The following is a 21,127-nucleotide window of genomic DNA, read 5'->3' as shown; positions in this document are numbered from 1 at the left end:
GGGGCCCCACGGCAAGGGTGTACTGGACCTGAGGCGTCGCGTTGGAACATGCACTGCTGCCCTGACGCCACACTGGTCGTTTAGAGTTTGCTGAAGTGTTTGAATGGTTTGCCAACCGTTCGTGAGGTCGGTAAGGCGCCGGCAGGACATGTATTCTTGCAAGCGAGTTGAATCTGTGTTGTGTGCTGGGAATCGGCCCGAAATCAATGCTAATAACCTTAACGTGCATGTGAGGGTTAGTTCGGCGCGATGTAGTCCGATCAAGTGCGACCTATATGTAGAATCGATCGTCGTGGTGCGTCGTCGCGAGGGAACGGTTGACGTCTGAGATGCGTTCAAGTTTTGGCCATCCGATTCAGTGCATGCACGGGGTGGTGCAGCATGGAGGTCCACGTAAGAGAGGAATTCATTTGTGCAGGATGAGGGGGGGGAAGGGTTCCTAATCGATGCGCTGCCATCACAAGAACTCACTGCACCACACACCCTCCCGTAAAGATCACAGTGTATCGTGGGTGGGTGTCTCCTTGGACGAAGCGCGAGTCCATTGTGACGACTCCTTCCCCTGTCGCAAGTCGGCGGCGATTCGTTGCCACAACACGGACGAGCTCAGTCAAGGCTGAGGGTTGTATTTGATACTGGCACGTTAATGGACGATACAATCGTCGATCGTGGTGTACCCAGGTACGTAAGACACGTGATGAATCGCTCATGGAGGATGCCAACGTCAGGGGGACCTGGTGGAAGCAGAGTCCAGGTCTGTCGAATCAGCAGGGCATGCTACGGCATTTGACACTCGTCGGTTCGACGACACACTTGCCACTGCCGTTCATGTCCGACGAAGAAGCACCTCATGTTGGGCATGAACGTCCCGAAATTGTGTTTCTTCCGTAAAATGAGTGATGACTTCCATGTCTCCTCGCCGTGTTTCGACTGGTGCACGCCGCAGCCGCCTCACTGCGCCATGACTCGACTCCATGCATGCCATTCGCGTGGGCTCTTTTAACACCCCAGCAGGGGAATTTCACTTTATTTAAGGTATTTCGAGGGCGACCAACATTCCAACCCGAGTGTGCGAGGTGGTCGGCACTGAGCATTTCTTCGACCGGCCACCATGTTCAAGTTCTGCCCCGAGTGCGGCGTCAAGGCGTCTGGAGGTAGCGCCAAGTTCTGCTCGGAATGCGGCTTCCGATTCTCAGTGCCATCAGAAGCACCCCCCCCTCTTGCTGCGGATCCCATCAAGCCACCAACCACAGGAGGAAATGCCTTGCCCGTGGCTGTTCCAATGTCCATGCCACTGTCTAAAGCCGCGACGTACCTTCCTGTCGCACAGGTTGTAGTTCCTCCAGCGGCCACTGGTGCCGAGGCACAAACTATCCTTGCGCAATGCATGGACACAATTCGAGCTGCGCGTGGGGGGAACAATGAAGCCGGAGTCAAGGCATTTCGGTCCAATTGCAAGGCGTACGGACTCAGCGAAATCGATGCGTCAGCTTTCCATGCAAGTTTGGTCGCAGAGATGGGTGCTGAGTCGGCATCACTGCTCGTGCCGCATCTCGTGCGATTGATTCCAGACGAAGAGAAACGCCGTGTTCTCCTTGAAGTCGATGCAGCTTCGACGAGGGACCAACTCCAGCGTATGAGCATCAGCAGCGACGGCGACTCGGACGCATCTCGTTCGTCGTTCAATGCAAATTCCAAGTTGTGAGTGATGCCTCCTCCGTGGCTCATACTCCCCAATGTGCTCAATACGTCATAGGAACCCAAACAGCTCGCGCGGGTTTTTGTCTGGGCGATATTCGGACCATCCCAACTGCGACATTTGCCGCGCCTCCTTCGATGTGTACAAACGTCGCCATCAATGGTATATCCACGATCTCTGTTGCAGGATGAGGTTCATTGGGCCGTGTGCTTCGTAGCCGGTTCTGCGGCATGTATGTGTGCAGCGCGTGTTCGCCGATCAAGCTCTTGATTCCTCTTGGCCAGCAGATCGACGGATGCCGTGGCTATGTAGAATCGGAGCCCCAGCGCGTGTGCATCCAATGCGCGCCTCGGCTCCACCCGTTGCAGGATGAGTTGGGTACGTCGATCTCGAGCGTTATTCGCGTCGACGTATCTCATTCGATCGGTTGGTCATGGTAGTCGCCAAGCATGGCCTGTTCCAACGAGACAACGAGCACCAAGCTGCCAGTCGCATCCATGTGTACACAATCCTGGATTGATGATGGACCTCATGGATATCCTGCAGACCATACAGCTCGAGTATGGAGAAAGAATGCCGCAACGCTGCCGACATAGTCGGCAACTTCTTTCGAGATGACTGGGGTGCCGCCAAGGACCGTAGTATCCCCGCCTCCTTCCTTGAGAAAGCACATGGCCTGGCAATTCTGACAATTGCCAAAGCTGGTTTCCTTATCTCGGCCCAAGCCGGGACGGGGCTTGTCATTGCCAAGTTGCCCGATGGCTCGTGGTCTGCGCCTAGTGCCATTGGCACCGTGGGTACGCACGTGTCGCAAGTTAGGGACTTGCTCACTCGTCGCAGGTATTTCGGGAGGGTTTGAAATCGGCGGCGAACTCGTCGAAGTCATGATCATTTTGTACGTCACAAAATGAACTGTGGTGCTACTTGAGCAGTTTGTTTTCATGCACTGGATAGGGGGTCTCCCAACGCCGTGAAAGTGTTTCACAAGGCCCAAGTCAACCTTGGCGCAGGTCTTGATATCACGGTGGGGCCGTTTGGTCGCGCTGCCCAAGCAGCGGCTGCGGTCGGTCCTGCCGGGTTGGGTGCCAACTATGCGTATTCCCAAAGCAAGGGATTTTATGCCGGATTATCTCTAACTGGCACAATTATCGCGGTGCGAAAGGAGCTCAATCTCAAGTTCTACGGACGCAGCTTGGAGGCGAGTGCGATCTTGAGCGGGGATGTACGTCGTTGTCTGCCTTTTTTGGTCCAACGATCGTCGTCACACGAGAATCGTAGGTCGAACAGCCCAACGCGGCCAAGCCCCTGTACGATGCATTGCAAAACGCCATGGAAGGCGTCAAAAGCTTTCGGGTACATCCGTCAAATCCACTTGAAACACGGTCGCTCAATCCAACATGACAGCTTGAAACGGCACGTCGCGTCGAGGCGATGGGGACTTGTCGTTCGTGTGGCTGTCGCACGTTCGTTCCGCACACGACGCAAGTGTGGAACAAGAACTGCAAAGCGTGTAAGCACATCCACTAGCGTTGGACCAGCTGCTATTTCGACGCTCGCGAATTGTCCGATAGCTCTCGCGTGCGGCACCCGACCCAAAACAAATATGCCATATTTCCACCACTCTATGTCCGTTGCAATGACGCGCTGTCAAGTGAAAGGGCCACTCAACGATTTACAAATAATGGGCTTACGTTAATCAATGACGTGGCAAGTCGACCCGGGTTCGATCCCACGACGTGCATTTTCCAACTTTGTGCAGACAGTGATTAGCACGTGACGAATCCATACACGAAATCCGTGCATTATGAAAATGCAAGTGTGAGGGTGCTAGTCTAGAGCGCCATCACGGCCACCGCAAGCGTCACTAAGGCCGTGGCGCCGACGGTGGTCGCAGACGACTTGGTAGGCGTGGGGGTGGGGGCAGCAGTGGTCGTGGTAGGCGCAACAGTCGTGGTGGCCGCGGGGGCTGCAGTAGTGGTAGCAGTCGTCGTGGGGGCTGCGGTGGTGGTGGTCGCCCCAGGAGCTACGGTGGTCGTGGCGGTCGTCGTGGGGGCTGCGGTGGTGGTGGCGGTCGTCGTGGGGGCTGCGGTGGTGGTGGCGGTCGTCGTGGGAGCTGCGGTGGTTGTCGGTGTGTTGCAATACGTGATGACGTCCCCCACGGCCGCGTAGAGGTCCTTATTCGAGTCCGTTCCGTCCGTGCAGCTCGCCAGCTTCGCTTTCGTGGTCGTGGCAAGGTCCACGCAGGCCGAAGTCGCACAGTAGTCGGTGAGAGTACTGGGCGTCGCGGTGTCCAGAGTCTGGAACACAGTGTACCACGAACTGCCCGCCGTCGCGCTGATCCCTGTCGCGCAAGCCGAGTCGAGAACTACGACATGCTTCGCCCAAATGTTGTCGGCGATTTGAGCTTCGGTGCACGTGCCACCGTTGGCGGCAACAGCAGTGTCCAATGTCCCGCAGGCTGTAGCTAGCCCCGCGACCTCGGCCGTGTAGCTCGTCGCACTAGTGACGGCGCATGTCGGGTAGTTGGACGCGGCGACTTCATCCTTGCACGTCGTGGACCCGCACAGCCCATACTTGTAGATGGTGTTGGCGTTGCTTCGGTAATCTTCAAAGACGGTGGCGTACGACAGCCGATCGCCACCTTGCAGGTCGTTCATGCACGCTTGAGTGAACAAGACAGCGTTCGCGGTCGTGACGTCACTGTCGCAGTCGGCGCGGGCCACAGCAGCCAAGCTCAAGACTGTAAAAAGGTGGGTGAATTGCATGGTCGACACGATGTGTTGGGTATGTTTTGCTTGGCGAGGCGAGAGGCAAAGTGAGTCCCTGGCGAGATGAAGGATGTCAGCCTAACTTTAGCGCGGACGCCATCTTGGATCTAATTGTGGCGTGGCCGACAAGGTGGCCGTTGTTCGACCTTGCTGCTGGTATGGTCTGGTGAAACATGAATGATGCGATATGAGAGTCGCTTACTTTGGAGCCAATCGATCGCGTTGGGGCGGCATCCATCTTGCACGATGGGGGTAACCGCTTCCAACCAAGAGCGCATGCCATTGTGACATCCGAGTTGGTTCTCGGTCAAGCGTTCGAAGGGTAGCCGGTTGGACGAAACCCCGACGATTGCCGTGGAGGACGTATGTGACGTGTCTGTGTGTGTATTTGCGCTGTGCGCGTTGGGGGGCTTGGATGCCTTTCACGGGGCCCCACGGCAACGGTGTACTGGACCTGAGACGTCGCGTTGGAACATGCACTGCTGCCCTGACGCCGCACTGGTCGTTTACAAGTTTTTCACGTGTACTAATTGGTATCGAGAAGTAAACTACACCAGGCAATAGGACGAGCTCCCCGAATGCCGCTCCATACTTGCACGCCACATGTTGACCGAAATGCGCCGATTTTCCGATTGGCGTGGGAGTGTTCTTCTGGACCGTTGCGATAACGGTGGCAAAGATGTGATGTATGGCTGGAAGCATCGACGTGACCAAGGTGTTGCTCCTGCATGTCTAAGGGACGACCGCCGATGGGAGATAGACGTGGCAGGATCAGCGATGACCTCGCCTTGTTGCAGATCGAGTTCGAGACCTAGGTACTGAGGCATCCTCGAAGTAATCTCCACGGATGCTCAGAGTTCTGGGTTCACCATGTGTACATGCATGGGGTGATGATCGTTCAAGGCCAAGGTGCCGTTGGCGGGTAACAACTTGTGCTCCATCCTCTCGAGTGTGCACCGTTTGGTGGCATTCATGCATTTTGGTTGAATCGTCATGATATTTGACAGAAACTCATCGTTTTCTTGATTGCATGGAAAATCGTCCTAAACCTTACGCCGTACTCAGAGGCGCACCGTAGCCGATAATCCAGTTTGCCCAACAGAGTCGTACGTTGCTGGTTTGTTGGTCGCCGTTGTTTTCAGGCGAATTGCAGCTACGAAAACGTGGCCATCGGTCCCACGAGGAAACTGGTGCATCCAGATGATTCAGCGTATTTTGGGATCGAACATACTCCCACTTGATTCCCACGTCCATGAATGCGTGGTGGCAAGACCGCGCTCGCTCGCATCAGCAGTGTGGCTTTGAAGACCAGTCTGTGACCCTGGGCTTCACCAAGCATGCCCCGACAAGCGGAATGGACATTTCGACCATGACGTGACTTGCTTGTCTTGCCCCGACAGAGTGACAGAGTGACCCACCCTCGGCACACCGCATCCTGCCAACGTGCGCCTCCGACGTCAACCTCTTTGCGAGATACATCTGCGCCATATGTACATGAATGTGAGAAGACTTGGGGTGTGTTGAATCAACTGGATCAAAGTGCATCACGGATCAACACAGGACAAGTGGGCACTACGAGTCGAGAAGACCTGTCGTCTCTGGGACCAATTCGTCCATGACAGCGCTCTTTCTATCTCCGTGGCACCCCAACGTCATGGCGGCTTCAGTCGCCATCGATCTCTCCGTCGCACACTTGCCATGTTTGGCAATGTACATCAGAGCAGGCAACAGCATGCCAATCGCACGTTGGTCGATGTCGCTGCAGCTGTGATCGACAATCAAGGCCACGACTTGAAGGGCCAAATGTCGCGTCGAAGCCGAGGCCAGCGCTGCCAGAATTGCATCGACAGCGCCATCCACCAACACAACATCGTCAGGCTTGAATGTGTGGGGAATTTGTCGGTAGAGGACGTCCAAGGCCGCCCGTCGAGTCTTGGGGTTTTGTAGGCGAGATAGCACCGTCGCCAGCGACTCGTCATGTTCTTCTTGGTTGCTCGCAAACACAACGCGCTTCAATTTGGCCACTGCGATCGCATATATGGAAGTGGCGGGATGGATGGCGGGGCTCACACCCAACATGCGCAAAGTAACCTGCGCGACGTCTGCGGATGCACGGTCGCGCTGAGATGAGTATTGCTTGAGCATGCGAACCACACCAGCGTCGTCGGTGAGACTCGTTTGGAATGGTGGGTGGTGGGCCAAGTGGTGCACAACCGCCAGCGACAACGTTTGGAGGTCGGTGCACCGATCTAGGCCGCGTGAGTTCTCGACCGGAGAGGGTCCCATCCATTACCTTTCGGTTTGGCTAATATGTCCAACAGCAACGGAACCCCTCGACTCTTGACCCCGACCATGGCCCCGGGCTCGAAAAAAGTCACGTTCGCAATGCAACGAAGGGCGTGCAACTTGTCGAGGTGCGTCGTCGCGGAAGAACCGACACACGTCGCAAGGGCATGCATGGTCTCTGGCTCGTGCGTCATCATCGACACAGACTCGGCTTGAGTCGCTACGTTGGCCAGCACGGCCACCACGTGATGGGACGGGGCTTTGGACAACAGCTTCAGGAGAATGGCGACCCCGCCTGCCGACAAGAATGCTTCTTCGCATCGTCCGCGTGAAGTCAGTGTGTTTTGCAGCAACGTTAGCGCGAGGTCGACGAAGGCGGTGCCGTCTCGACTTCGACGCACAAGTTGCTGAACCACCCAAGCCACGACAGGAACAAACGAATCGACACTCGACGAGATCAGCGTCAAACGCGCGAGGGTTTCGAGCCCGAGTAGAACCAAGTCGTCCCGTGCCAGGATCACGTGCAAAAGAGCTGCAACTCCTCCCAACTACTCGCTTCATGGTCAATTTCAACCTCGTGGCTGACATCAAGACAAGTTCTCGCCGCACCTCGACAATCCATTCGCGATTCGTGGCCTCCAGCGCAAGGTTGAAGCACAAGTGCAGGGCGGCAGTGTGGAGCGCTGGGTCCGTCGACGGCGACGTCAGAGTTCCCAGCACCAAATGGAGCCCACGGTTTCTGCTGAGTTGGCACCGGCAATCGTCGTTGATTGCAACGTTGTTGAGGGCTACGAGACACGCATTGGGGAGTCTATGTTGTTGGTAAAGAGTCCACAGGAGGGGCACCGCGCCGGCGTCGACCACTTGCAACGCAAACGCGTCGCTGATGTCGGCGGCTTTCGCGAGTGCCCGCACAAGGTGATGTTCGTGCTGATGGCGCCGCAGCATGGTCACAAGCAAGGGGATCAAAAACTCGGTGAGTTTCCTTGGAAGGACTTCCATCGAGTTGGCCAGCAGCCGCAGCGCGTGGGCTTGTTGATCGTACGACATGCCTTCAACGTCACCCACGACCGGCTGCAGCACCGTCACGTCGATGGAAAAGCCATCCAGTTCGTCCGACAAGTTTGCGAGAATCCACAGCGCATGCTCCTTGAGACGATCCGATCCGCCGCGCAACATGTCGTAGATTGCCGAAAGCCCATCTACACTCAGCATATTCAACGCGGTCTTCCAAGCGTGTGGCCGTTCCACGTACTCTCTGCCATCACCATCGAGCACGACGCTGCGTCAATATCTGTGATGTATGCCAGCCCTCGTAGCGCAAAGCTTCGTTGAACAAATGTGCCTTGACGTAACAGTTTGATGAGGGCCGCGACCCCGCCTTGGTCTCGAATTGCAGTCGCGATCGGTAGTTGGCGAAAGGCCAACAGACCCAGCAGGGCTGCCGCCAGTTCTTTACACGTTGGGGTCACCCCTAATGGAGAAATGAAGTGGGCGACGCGAAAACAAATGCAAACGACAATTTGGTGGGCATGTACAGAACAGGATTCCTTCCATGACGGGAGCAGCAGTACCTCTGGTCACAAGGGCCACGAGAGGTACAATCACGCCGCCAGCCACGAGCATGGGTGCCTCGGATGTCATGTTGAGCAGAGCTTGCAGTGTCCGCTCTTGCATGGGAGCGCGCCCGTGAGCGAGCAAGTCGACGAGACCTTCAATATCTTGACTTAGGACCATCGATTGAACATCGGATGTCGACAAGTGGATCGAATGTCGGGGTTGTCGTTTCGCTTGTGTCGTCGTAGTCGTGTGGGCAGGAGGGTCGTCCCCGGCTTCGCTCTCAAGGGCATAGCCATATTCTCGCCGCACGACAACGTCACCGGAACGCATGGGGTCGGCAGGCGATTGAGCAGGGATTATGGGGGGCGACCCGGGGGAGATCGGACTTTCCAGCGCTGCAGCGGCGTCAGCGGTGTGATCTAGTGGGGGCTTGACGACCGAGCCACAGTTGTGACAAAACACTGCTGTGCTCAACAAACTCGACGTGCAATGCGCACAAACTGCAGCTTGTGGAGCTAAAACGAGAATCGCATGCAGCGATTCGACGATGGCCCGAATCAATGGCCGATCCGTTGGGTCGCCTGCACACATGGATACAATCAGGGCATGCAGCTCTGGTCCTCCATCTTGACTAGTATCTGGCAGCATGTTGCGTCGAATGGCTTCTCGGACCTACCACGCTCGATTCAAGAGACTCCTTCCTTGTCGAAATCGTGACTTTACCATCGGATCCGAAGTGCAATCTGGAAAGGGAATTGTTCGCGTCACCGCTTCAATGAAGCACATGCCGAGGGCGTATATATCGGTAGCCAACGTCCGACTGCTCCCTGCTGCGTCGAGACACTCCGGCGCCGTCCACCTCAAGCCCCCTGCGTGGTGATCGCTCGAGTCGTCGCGGGGGCGATCTCCCTTGTGGAGGTGAAAACTGCATCCAAAGTCGGTCACCTTGACATGGCCATCGTGCGTGACGACCAAGTTGTTGCATTTCAAGTCACCGTGGACGATGCCTTGACCCTGTATGTACTGGACACCGAGGCTTGCTTCCCACAGCAACCGCACCAGCTCTGCTTCTACAACACGCAGAGAGAGAGTTCGCATCGGCGGCATGGGCTGCATAGTACGTACGATTTACGTCGTTTTCTGCCAAATACTGGTCGAGGCTCGTGTGGGCCACTTCACACAGCGCAAACCGGGTCGCGCCGACATGACATGCGCCGTACAGTCCAACCACGTGCGGATGACGCAGACTAAACCACAGGTCGACCTCTCGTTCGCAAGATACAGACGCATCGAAGCACTTGACCACAACTGGCGTGAATGATCGCCACACGCCATGGAAGACACTGGCGGTGGCGCCTCGTGCAAACGCAGCATGGTTGATGCTCACGTCTTCGGGGGCCACAAACCATGGCGGGACCGCCTCGATCGGCGCGTGAGACAGTCGCTGGAGAGTTTGGAACGCTTGCTTTATGAGCCGCCGTTGATGTTGGGACGCTGCGGTTGCTGTGTTGTTGTGATGTAAGGCATGAAGCAGGCGCAGCATGGCCTCGCGCTGCTTGCGCGAGTCCGTGCACTCTTCGACGAGGAGTCGATTCGAGTGGAGAAGCGCTGCCCACTTGACGGCTTCGTCCTTTTGGTCAGCGTCGTACTGGGCGCGCCAGTCGGTCATTTGCGCGATGTGGGCCAGGTTAAGCACGGTCAGCAGCTCATCGACCTCCTGGTGGAACACTGTGATCTTGGTGAGCACGGTTTCTTGGGTGAGCAGGCGAGCCAAAAAGTTGGACCCGAGGTATTTGGTCAGGAACGCGTCGAACGAGTCGAGAAGGTCAGTGTACCGCTTGACAACTTGCACGGACGGCAGCTGTCCTTTCGCCTCCATTGCCGTCAGTTGGGTCAAGAGTTCGTGGAGCCGGTCGCTCACGCGCTTGAAATGCGCTTCGTTCTGCGACAGTTGGTCACATTTCCCATTTATGCCGGCCAAGAACGACGCGATTTGCGGTAGGTTTTGGATCACAAGCCCGGCACCAGGCACTATGATGTTGGCCACGATTGCCACGGCATTCAGCGTTGCCATTCTCCGTGGGACTCGGGACCGTTGTCCGCAGCAGCACTAGCCTAATGCAAATCGAGCGAAGGTCGGTCGAAGGGAAGGGTGATAGCGAAACTGCTGCCGTTACAGCATGGGCATGAAACGGTTATGGTTCTGGCTGCCTCGGGCGGTGGAGACGAGTGCGGTGGGCAGTCAGACAATACAATCAAGGCGATATGCGCTTGAACAGGCCACCCCATACATCTTTATATGGACATGATCTTTTCTAGCGTCGTGCGCAGTGTCATGCGACCCGGAGCTATCTTGCATAGGCCACGGAAGGCACATTCCTCCTTGGTAGTACTGCAAAGCAAATTCCCGAAGCGGAGGATGTGCCTCCCGTGATGCGGTATTGAATGCGATTCTTCGATCCTGGGGGGTTTATATACCCCGTCCAAGCCACCATCCACGCAAGGCGCCCATGAGACCTTCTAGAGATGCACGAGTTTGTGTCGTTTCAGTTGGGGTATTTCTCAAGATCGTCCAACGAGTGAAAATATTCTTCTCTATCGTCCAAGTTGACTGTTTGTGAGGTATTTTTATTCCAAATCGTCCACTGATGCATGATTGGCTAAAATCTCATGTGCTTAATCTCCAAGTAAGTCCTAGGGGAGTCTTAGTCCTATCCATTCCGGAATTTCAGCGGCCCCTAGCAACACCGTCCGCACCCGCCGTCCACGACGCCACACCAAGCGCGACAGACATCGAGCGGAATGACCCAGCGACTTTCGATCTATACTCATGAACACTTTTTCCAACATGTCTCCGGCTCATGAGACTTTTAGCCAATCATGCCGCGATGGACGGTTTGGAATAAAAATACCTCACGAACGGTCAACTTGGACGATCGTGAGAAATATTTCCAATCGTTGGACGATCTTGAGAAATATCCTTTCAATTGCCACCATGTCTCCGTTTTCTCGGCCAACGACTTGAGATGCTTCATTAATTTTTTTCTAAAAGTATTTTTCTTATTTTTTTGCAGAATACAGACGTTATACAAATACGAAGTCTACATTTAAGAACGAATATTTCCAACTTGCTGAAACTTGTTGGACTAGTTTCCGTTTTCACTGATTGTGGCCGCGGCGAGCGTCGGCGTTATGGCCGTGGAACTGGTGCGTACCAACGCTGCTCATGCGTGCAACCACCCCTGACAAGTTTGTTGCGTAGATCATCGACGATGACACGGACATCAGCACTGTCGACGTGGATGCAGGCGGGGTGCGACGTAGTGTACGTGCCCCGAAGAAACCATCCCACTCGTACAAGGACGTCTTGGAGAAGGAGGACATCAGGTCTGAGGTCCTGAAGATTGAAAGAGCTTCCAAACGAGTGGAAGCAGGTCAAGCGGAGGCGCTGAACGTGGACGTGGCGAGGAAACCTTCCAAGAAGCGAAGCCGAGGAACGGAGGACGATGGCGTAGGATTCCCCTCGCAAAGCATCGTCACATTGACCATGCCGGAAGACATCGCGGTTATCGTGAACACATACAAGCCATGCATTGTGTGCCACGAATTGCTCGGCGTCGACGGCTTGTCGTACTGCCTCGATTGTACCAAGTACTTTCACGGATTGTGTTTGAAAGGCTCAACCATTCCATTGAACTGTTCGTCCTGCGAGCGAACACGCGAAGCAAGCAACACGGCGTCCAAATACAAGAACGAGCGTGTGTTGGGGGAATACATCCGAGTGGGTCCTTCGAAGAACTTGTTTCAGTATCGAATGACGTTGTTGCATCGATATACCCACCCTCATTTGTACAAGGGCTTGAAACACACTGCCAAACCGTCCACGCCGCTGGCCACCCCTGTGAAGGCGTCCCCAAAGAGCAAGAGCGCTGCGGGGAAGAAGCATCACAAGAAAAAAGCTCCCTTCCGTGGCGTCAAGGATTCTACGACGACACAAATTGGAGCGAACGAAGCAGACGATGCCGATGCGTTCTTTGAGCTAACTTCAGATCCTGTCGCGTTGCCGAACAAGGCAGTCGACTCCCCAAGAAAGAAACCCCGACCTGATGATCGAGTCACGGCTATCGCGGTCGGTCTGGAAGACGACGAAGCCAGGGACAACGGGAACGATGCCCTGGACGGCAGTGACAGCAACGCATTGCCGAACGAGACCGACATCACCGCGCCACCACAGCCGTCTGCGGTGCAAGAGACAGTGGAAAATCTCATAGAAATGGTGCTCGTGAAAGTCGATCGCCATCCCGACGGAAGCATTCTCGAGGAAGCGTCGACCGCGGACTTTTCCGATTTGCGCGAGTTTCATGGCATTCCACTCGTGACTTCGCCACTCGTCCCGCTTCGACCAGTCCCGACACCGACCCCACGAGGTGCCCACGACCTCGAAGACGTCCCAATGCTTTTTGAGAACATCGTGGACGACGAGCATCACGAACCGGCCGAAGTGACGGAGTCGTACGAGTCGGCGTGGCCGGCTGGCATGATGCCCGACTCCACAGCAGTCACCGAGAACCCAATTGCAGCTTCCGAGGACAGGAAAAATGCGTAAACAAGGACAGGTTGGATTGAATGGAGCATAGTCCTGCGTTCGTGCCGGATATGCCAGAACGGAGCAGCTTAGGCCAGTGTGCTGTAATTCCACGACTTCGCTTTCGTGGTCTCCGCCCTCGGTTGCGATGGGTGGCTGCACATGCTCGGAATCGGTTGACTGCTGCCCATGTGTCTAGGCAAAGGTGCTGTAGCGGACAACGGTGCCTTCTTTGCCAGAGTGCACTTGGGCTCGTTGTGGCGTTGTTTGGTCGTATTCGTCGGTTGATTCCATCTCGTTCCTGGATCGGGCGTGGGCAAATGGACTGATGTGGGGCACTTCCTCGACGCGTCCTGTTCTTTCCAAGCAAACCATCTCGTTCCAAAGCACCGTCGCCGTGTAGAACCTCATTACAAACTGTCGAGCTCTTGGCGTGCGTTCCGTACCTAGCTGCCAAACGATCGTTGCGGCATCAAACGTTCTCAACTTCTTGCTGCCATCCAAATGCTCATCCACGTGGACCAGATCGTCGCTAGCATGTCATGACAGAGTCTTCTCAAGGCCCTTCGCCAGCCGACCATCATCGGACAGCCGGATGAAGCTCACGGCACTGCATCTTGTCGGGACATCTCGGCCGCCTTCAATTGGTTGGATCCAAAAACGGAGATCTTTTCGAAACGGCGGCCGAGAAAGCCGCCTGTTCCACCGCTTGGCAAGGGGTAGCGGCCGGAACGCACACTCTCCAGCGTTGCCGTCGCGACCTCCCATGGACATTCCGGTAAAGAGCACGTTCTTTCCGCCCGTGCGGCTATCGCCTCGAGAAACCAGCGCCTACTATGCCAAGGCCACGCGTGCATTGGACAAAGTGCGCGAGGCGGCCACCACATTCTCGTGGAAGCGTGTCGAGGTCAGCACGATGCCCATCGAGGGTGTGCGTCAACGTTCATTTCAAATTGCATGTCGGTGTAGAACAAAGATGGCCTCGTTGTCGGCAAGGTGCACATTGTGGAGCAGCATGTGTCAGCAGCACCCCACCGCGTCGGGAAGAACACTGCTTGCCTGGTCATGCGCGGAACGACAACTGTCCGCGCGACGGTGGCCGAGATCGTGCACCTCCTAGGCGCCACCGACACCACGGACGCCCGCAAGTCCATGAATCGGTTGCATGGCCGCAACTTTGTGGACACGATGACGTTGGCGCGTATCGAGTGCAGCGACGACAAGATGGCGTCATGCCGGGTTAAGTGGGCGGCGTACAAAGAGGTCGACACAAACGTCGACTACTGCTTCCTCGAATACTCTGGCATGGAGCTGGATGTGCGTGGGAGTCCGCTGGGGTTTTGCATCCAGGCGTCGATCGACCGCCCGAAGGAAGTGCCGTCGTTAGCCGCTTTAGGCTTCCGACGGGACGAGTATCATCGCACGGGATTCCTAGTGTACCCATCCCTAGAGAACCCTGAAGCCGTACACGTGACTGCCATCGTACAGGGCAGCTCGAGCGACAAGTCATCGCTGGAGAAGGTCGAGTCCAACCTGCACCACCGCATCAGTCGGGTCCTACTCAGTCTTCCCGACTTTGTGACCATGCGCCGGCTCGGGGCGCTACCCGCAGTCGACCGAACGCAATGGATCCAAGATTCCAGTCGCAGGTTCTGCGCCGTGTGCCTCAAATCGTTTCATTTTGCTCGGAAGCATCACTGCCGCCTGTGCGGAGAAGTTGTGTGCGGGACGTGCGCCGCCCCGCGCGAAGTCGACATTCCGTCGCTGGGTTCCAGTGCCCTAGTTCGAGTGTGTTCGGTGTGTGTGGGTCGAGCCCATGCCGCAGCAGGACAACACGCAGCCATCGCGGCTACTGCCCAACGCTTCCCGAGGCAGCGTCCCCGCCAGTCTTTGCAGCCGGCGACGTCCCCCTCGGCGCTTTCTCCCCCATACGCTCAAGACGACGACTCAACGAACAATCAACTGGCTGTGGATGCATTTGATGTCGTGGACCGCAAAGCGCTGGTACGTCTCGATAAGCTACTGGCAAGGAAGCGGTCACAGAAAGGGCTGTTTCCAGGCAAACCACTACAAGAGCCACCTCGACCACCACGATGACGACACGGATAGCCGTACGACACTTGGCACGATCGATGCGACCGATGGCCATGGCAACATTGCGGATTTTGATCAAGTACGTCGTCGGTCGCGACGCGACCTCCATTGTTGATGTTGATACATTTGAATAGCCATTGGGGCCGCAGCAGCGGCTTCCATCCACCCATCGTCCCCATCAACATTTAACGACTACAAATAAGGCGCAACACATTCTGTTAGACTTGTCGGAGTTTGCGTCGAATGTGCAGCATCAGGTAAGTTTCCCGCTGTCACCACCGTTATCGCTGACATGGGTGGCTGGTAGCGTCCACACACAATCGAGTCGAGGCAAGACCAAGATGTCCAGCATTCCAAAGAGTCGACCGTCCTTGCAAACGCGCAAAACGTCCACGAGTTGAGCATGCGGCTCACCAAGATTCGAGAAATGCTGAATCAGAGCATGCCCCAGCCACCACCGCCGCCGCCACCGGTCCATTCGACAGCCTGGCTTGTCTTGAGTCCGTCGTCCGTGCAAATGCAGCTCTTTCACGGCCAACAGGACCGCGCGTTTGAATTGCTCGACGACAGCGACGACGATGACGGCCATAACGCTATCCAGTCCGAGGGTCAGCCAAGGCCGCCGGTGCAAGGGAGCGAATTGGAGACTCTAAACTCCGCGGACGACCGGACTTCGAGCATCTTTATTGGCGATGACGGCACGGCTGACGACTTGAGCTACTCGTTGCAAGACGACGAGTGTTCGAATCCACACGTAGATGAGCGCCACTCCATGTCGGGCGTTGACTCGAACGACGAAGGCATCGATATCCACGGTGACTTCCACGACGACGACGACGACGATCTACTTTACAGCCACACCATGCTCGCAGGGTCTGCCAAGAGTCCTATACACGTCCTCTCCGACAACGTGCCCATCAAAGTCGATGCCGCACTCGAGGCGGATGTCACCAACTCCACTGCTGCCCCGGCGGCGGCAAATGTTGACACGCGAGATGGCCAATCGAGGTCCGAAGTGGACGAGCTAAAGTCACAATTATCGGAATTGCGCAAGCTGCTTGCGAATGCCAACCAACGGTTGCATGCGGTCGAAGCTACCGTGACGCAGTCGCCACACGTCAAAGCCGCCTCGACCAAAATGGAAAAGGCCATTCGTGTCGTGGAGCTGCAAACGGGCAATGCCGCCACAGACCCGTGCGTCATGCAGCGACGACACGCTCATCGCGCGGTCGTGTTAGAGCTTCAAGCAATTATGGGGCTGGAATGAATTCGCTGTGGTCCAACTTGGCTACAACGGCGTCAGCCCATGGCGTGTCATGCGGTGTCGAACGATGTGCACGGCCACCGAGTAAAGTGTACTTAGAACGAAATACATCGAAATGTCTGCGTGGATAAAAGCTAAAAACCGTGGGGTGGCCATCAGTCTTGGTTGGGAACGGGAAGCTGCAGTTGCTTGTTGGACGCCTTGCGCTGCACCACGGACTTCTTGGACGGGCGGCGCTCGAAGCGACTGAGCGCGCCAAGGACACGAACCTTGTCCGCGTTGTGCTGAAACGTTTCCACGAGTTTGTCCTTGGCGCAAATGTGGCGGACGAACAGCGTTTGCAGCGACACGGCGGCGTCCGCGACAGACGGCGACGCCGGCGGGTACCGCACGATAGCGATGCGAAGTAGGAGTTCGAGAAAGTCGGTGAAAAACAGGAGCTTCTTTTGCACTTCCGGCGGTGCCATTTCGTCTAGGAGGAGCATCTTGGACGCAAAAAACATGTCACGAAGGTCGCGCTGCTTGAACTTGTCGTTCAGCACGTGAAAACTTTCCCTACGACCAATCGTTTGGGCTGTGTTGGACCGTGAACGGCATCGACGAACATGAGCGCAATGAACTCTTGAATTGCCATGCCGCGCGGCTCCCCGACGCGGCAGTACTGGCCGCTGTTGGCGGCAAACAGTTCCTTCAACTGCAGCCGCCCCACATCACTCAACCCAGTTGATGCGGCGGGTGTGATAGACGTACCAAGACGACGTACTCGAGAAAGCAGTCGCTGATTTCTTCCTTGTACAAATAGTTTGTTCGAAAGTCGTTTGGGTCGTCGGGCACCATCGAAGTCAAGTTTTCGTCCATGAGACGATGCAGGGCTTGAGCTGGCGACTCGCACGCGACAGCTACAACATGCCGGCATGAGCGCCCCTCGGTTACCCCGCCTCATCATATCACGCGAGGGTGGGAGCACGCATCGACAAGTTCATGGCCCTTACGTTTCGAGTTGCAGTACTTGTTGATCGCAATGCGGAACACGCACTCGAGAAACTCAAATCGCGTCAGGCTTCGATCGGGGTTGTCTTGCTGCTTGGCTTCGTCCGTGACTTCTAAGTTCGCCGCCACGAACACGTTATCCATGTCGGACGCCGTGCACCGCTCCGACGTGTCGTCGATCAAATGGCAATCGTCCAGGAATTCGTTGAACCCGGACAACGAAACACACACTTGGTCCAGGGCGACCTTGACTCCCCGCGAACAGTACTTGCGGTACAAGTGCCTGCACGCACGACCGCTCAAACTATGGGGGGGGACGGAGGCGGCGGGCGTACGTGATGGCGCGGTAGTGGATTGCTCCCGCCGCTTCCAATTCGCGCCGACGGTCCGGGTCCCGGACAATGCGATCCACTTTCGTATGTTTGAAGTCCACCGCGTACGCCTTGGCGACCAGCGCGTCTGTGTCAATCTATTCGCACACAAATACATCCCATCGCGATGTTCAGGTGAGAAGTCTGCTGTCCGTATGCGGGATGCGGTGAGTGAGAGAGACACTTACGGGCGCTTTGCTCGGGCTCTCCTTGTACCGCGACGCAAACACGGACTTCTTAATGTCCCATTTCAGCACCTTGATCGTGTTGGCCCCTGGCCGAGGCAGCGTTGCATGGCATGGGTTCGCCCCGTCGTATCTGGTCATAGCAATGTAATTCACCACCTAAACGCACGTGACGACTGGCAAGTCATTGCGACGTGCAAGTACTTGAAGCGTGCCAAACTTGGGCTCGTCTCCGTGGCTTCGCAAAAGCCGCGCCGTCCGCTTGTCCTTGAGTACCACGTACTGACGCTTGACGTCCCCGGGAGCCACCTACCGTTGAATCCGCTCGGAGTCAGCGCCCCATGTGCACTAGCACCACATGACAGGACTCAAGTGGGTACGTGCCTCCGTCTCGACCGTGATAAAGTACTTGGTCTTGCCGGGGGGAAGCATGCGATACAGGACAAACATGTCGCTGCTTCGGTGCATTTCGTCGCCGGACCAGTCGTCAATGCACAAGTGCAATTTGACCTTGGCTTTCGCATCCTGCTTGTGAGACGGTGTCCAAGCAAATCGATGTTCCGACCACCGGCCGCACAGCCAACACGCGCGATCAACGTACGGCCACCACGCGTCGAGAGTTGTCGAGTTGTTGGACTCCTGGTTGTCTTGGTGCAGCTCGAAATGCTTGATCGCGCAGTGCTTGTGTTGGGCTTGAAGGGCTATCGATGTCGTTTGCGGCCGCACAAACCCGCGAGCGTCGACGATGGCTTGGTTACCAACCATGTGAAGCCTGTCCAGACGATGCGCGTGATGCGAGTGTAGCTAGGAGACAGGGTCGACGCACCCGACGATGCTGTGATTCCCGACCAAGGCAGCGGCCAAAATCGTACACGCTTTCGTGTCGAGGGAGTTGTTACTGAGGTCGAGGTGGACAAGAACTTTATTGTTCGCCAGCGACGTCGCGAGCGCCGTTGCAATACTGTGGTTCGGGCACGAGTTCAAGCTGTTCCAAGACAAATCGAGAACACGGAGAGAGTTATGGTAGCCCAGCGCCTCCACAAGTCGCTGGGCGCCGAGGCCGCGAATCTTGTTCCAAGACAAGTAAAGCTCCTCTAGTTTGGCGTTTTCGACGAGCAACGTTGCAATCGCGAGCATACCTACGAGAACGTCGTGCATGACAACTCATGGCACCGTGGAGTGGACTGAGGGTCACTCACCAGGCGTCGAGAACTGGTTCTCAGACAGGTTTAGCCGTGTCACCGTTTGATTCTTCTTGAGTGCTAGCAGAGGAACGTTCATTCGATGGCTAGTCGGTGTGACAGAGACATGCATGGACACGGCGTACCGTCGCACAGCAGAGCCACGGCTTGGTTGTTGAGATGGTTGTGTTCGAGATTGATGTGGACGAGGGTTTTTGATCCCGCGATCAGAGCCGACAACGAAGTCGCAGCGTGTAAGTTCAGCATGTTGTTGGACAGATCCAAGCATCCGAGTGTTGGGGAAGTGCCGAGGTTGGTAATCACGTCGCTCGCGGCTTGATCGGAGATGCGATTCGACGCTAAGTTGAGGGAGTCGATGCCAGGTATGAGTGCGATGCTCTCTCCCATTGCCGATGCAAGGTCATTCCCGATGTCGTAATGGCTACGTAAACCATCATTAGCTCGTCAAGCGTTGGTCCAACGTATATGCCGCACTTTAGGTCCACGCGGGGAGAATTGCATTTGCGGATAACCCCCAAAGGCTCCGGGCATCGCGCGAGTTGCCGGAGTCGCGACAGGTAGGTAGTCCTACACATACGTTGGAAAGGATTGACGAATGAGTGAGCCAACTCGTCAGGCACACCTGGGGGACGCTGGCCGTGGTCGCTTGGATCGAAATGATGTGTCGTGGTTCTGAAACATGGTCCAGAACCGCGTTAGAGCTTCGGAGCCAAAGTAATTTTCTGGCACAAGAGGTTGGTGGTGGCTGTCGGCTTCCGCGGCCCGCTCATCAAACGGCGACGGTGGTCGCAGATCGCCGCCGTCCTCTTTGAGGTCTAACAACGTGGCCCTTAGATACGTTTCTGCATGATTGAGTTGAACTAGAATGTACTAGTAAGAAATGTCAGCTTTTCCTTGATGTGGGTTTTGGCCATAGGCGTGATGGTGGAATGGCGGGGATCTCGGATGGCTGTGGCGTCGGCGCTGGATGTCGTGGTGCTCGGTACGACGCTGAGAGTTTTTACACCTCCTCTGCCTCTGCGCCCACCTTCTGCATCGTTCGCTGATGAGAGTAGCGACTTCATCGGTGACGCCGCCACGGGCCGAGTTGGCAGCATGACGTGCTTAAAATAGACTTCCGTCCAAGGTTACATTTTCCGGAGTGGTGTCAGCGTGCCACGTCATGTCATTACAATCGTGCAACATACAATCATGCGATTCGAGCAATAAGTGTGTTGATATTCGAGAGAACGAGAGAACGAGAGAGATCCAAGCGAGCATGCATCCTTAGGCACAAAAATGTTGTGCGCGCCTCGCTTGTCACATCTACATGCGCGGCATGACCCTTGATATATCGTTCATCCTGGAGCTCTGAGGAGGCGCAGATCATTAGGAAAGAGATCGGCGGTTCGGAGCTGATGGAGGACAGGGTGCAGTTGCTCGCGACCCTTGCAAGTATGGCGAACAAGATCAAGCACACACTTTAGAGACAGACCACTCACCGTTTTGAGGCTTGTGGCGCCCTGCGATTGGGCCGCTTCAAGTCAGCTTGAGAACTGGTGCATGATAAACCGTGTTGAAAATCGACCTACCCATCAAATGCAAAGTTTGGGTGTTGGTTGGCCGTAAGAACCAACGATTTCGCTAGTGCCGATCGCAGTGTTCCTGATGAATCAAGCTAAAATGAAAAATTGGTACGCGACATGGAGTTGACAGGACACTTTGGTTGCATTTGCTCTCCAAGGAAGTCCACCGATAATGGCACTTGCCTACACATGGCGTTCACAACGTGCCAAACGCTTCCGTGCATCCAATGCCGCGATTGTCTCGATGTTGATGTTGGCGGTTGTTAGACCACACAGAGGTAGTTCGCAATCCAATCGTCGACACATGTCTGTTCATGCTTAGCCGTTGTCGACGTAGGCGCCCCAGAGGTCATGCCCACAATGAGGAGGAGAGATGTTTCAAGGACGACGATGCCATATGCGTTGTTGGATAGGGCGAGAGACATGGATTTTCCAATCCAATAATTAGGCAACCCACCAATGCATGTTTCCCGAGTGTGTTCCTCTCTGGCCTGGATGGTCTGCTGTACCCACTGCAGCCTGCGGCGACAAGTGCGCTGGCGCCAACGGTGCGTCCAT

General features: G+C 55.9%; 6 protein-coding genes across 7 annotated transcripts; 3 read left to right on the top strand and 3 right to left on the bottom strand.

The window, feature by feature from the left end:
* Positions 1-1,080: 1,080 nt before the first annotated feature.
* Positions 1,081-3,706, top strand: H310_08113. Of its 2 annotated transcripts, none has more exons than XM_008873751.1 (9): positions 1,081-1,701; positions 1,757-1,861; positions 1,917-2,077; positions 2,140-2,200; positions 2,246-2,496; positions 2,540-2,594; positions 2,654-2,921; positions 2,978-3,052; positions 3,104-3,706. In XM_008873751.1, exons 1-9 carry the CDS (start codon positions 1,112-1,114, stop codon positions 3,224-3,226), a joined length of 1,689 nt encoding a protein of 562 aa, XP_008871973.1. In that variant the 5' UTR covers positions 1,081-1,111; the 3' UTR covers positions 3,227-3,706. The 2 variants fall into 2 exon arrangements, with proteins under 2 accessions (XP_008871973.1, XP_008871974.1); XM_008873752.1 differs by having other exon boundaries at positions 2,632-2,921.
* On the bottom strand, positions 3,295-4,588 carry H310_08112 (hypothetical protein). The gene has a single exon (XM_008873750.1). The coding sequence runs from the start codon at positions 4,462-4,464 to the stop codon at positions 3,532-3,534; it is 933 nt and encodes a 310-aa protein (XP_008871972.1). The 5' UTR covers positions 4,465-4,588; the 3' UTR covers positions 3,295-3,531.
* Positions 4,589-5,839: 1,251 nt separating this feature from the next.
* Positions 5,840-10,463, bottom strand: H310_08111 (serine/threonine protein kinase). The gene is made up of 7 exons (XM_008873749.1): positions 9,439-10,463; positions 9,037-9,383; positions 8,328-8,985; positions 8,009-8,227; positions 7,363-7,955; positions 6,761-7,301; positions 5,840-6,716 (listed from the first exon to the last, which is right to left on the bottom strand). Exons 1-7 carry the CDS (start codon positions 10,385-10,387, stop codon positions 6,040-6,042), a joined length of 3,984 nt encoding a protein of 1,327 aa, XP_008871971.1. The 5' UTR covers positions 10,388-10,463; the 3' UTR covers positions 5,840-6,039.
* Positions 10,464-11,473: 1,010 nt separating this feature from the next.
* H310_08110 (hypothetical protein) lies at positions 11,474-13,548 on the top strand. The gene is made up of 2 exons (XM_008873748.1): positions 11,474-11,520; positions 11,576-13,548. Exons 1-2 carry the CDS (start codon positions 11,506-11,508, stop codon positions 12,917-12,919), a joined length of 1,359 nt encoding a protein of 452 aa, XP_008871970.1. The 5' UTR covers positions 11,474-11,505; the 3' UTR covers positions 12,920-13,548.
* An 18-nt stretch (positions 13,549-13,566) lies between these two features.
* On the top strand, positions 13,567-16,259 carry H310_08109 (hypothetical protein; the record flags this gene model as incomplete). Its single annotated transcript, XM_008873747.1, has 5 exons — positions 13,567-13,805; positions 13,868-14,902; positions 14,958-15,071; positions 15,127-15,249; positions 15,300-16,259. Exons 1-5 carry the CDS (start codon positions 13,665-13,667, stop codon positions 16,257-16,259), a joined length of 2,373 nt encoding a protein of 790 aa, XP_008871969.1. The 5' UTR covers positions 13,567-13,664.
* A 152-nt stretch (positions 16,260-16,411) lies between these two features.
* Positions 16,412-19,918, bottom strand: H310_08108 (hypothetical protein; the record flags this gene model as incomplete). Its single annotated transcript, XM_008873746.1, has 14 exons — positions 16,412-16,811; positions 16,862-16,950; positions 17,007-17,155; positions 17,249-17,529; positions 17,582-17,715; positions 17,806-17,961; positions 18,007-18,111; positions 18,187-18,574; positions 18,629-18,941; positions 19,002-19,064; positions 19,130-19,425; positions 19,479-19,571; positions 19,627-19,819; positions 19,876-19,918. The coding sequence occupies 14 exons, from the start codon at positions 19,916-19,918 to the stop codon at positions 16,412-16,414; spliced, it is 2,703 nt and encodes a 900-aa protein (XP_008871968.1).
* Between the last annotated feature and the right edge of the window lie 1,209 nt (positions 19,919-21,127).

This window comes from Aphanomyces invadans, assembly GCF_000520115.1.
Source record: "Aphanomyces invadans strain NJM9701 unplaced genomic scaffold supercont1.16, whole genome shotgun sequence".
NCBI lineage: Eukaryota > Oomycota > Saprolegniomycetes > Saprolegniales > Verrucalvaceae > Aphanomyces > Aphanomyces invadans.
Note: the sequence above shows the minus strand (reverse complement) of the source record. Positions and strands in the feature narration are given on the sequence as shown.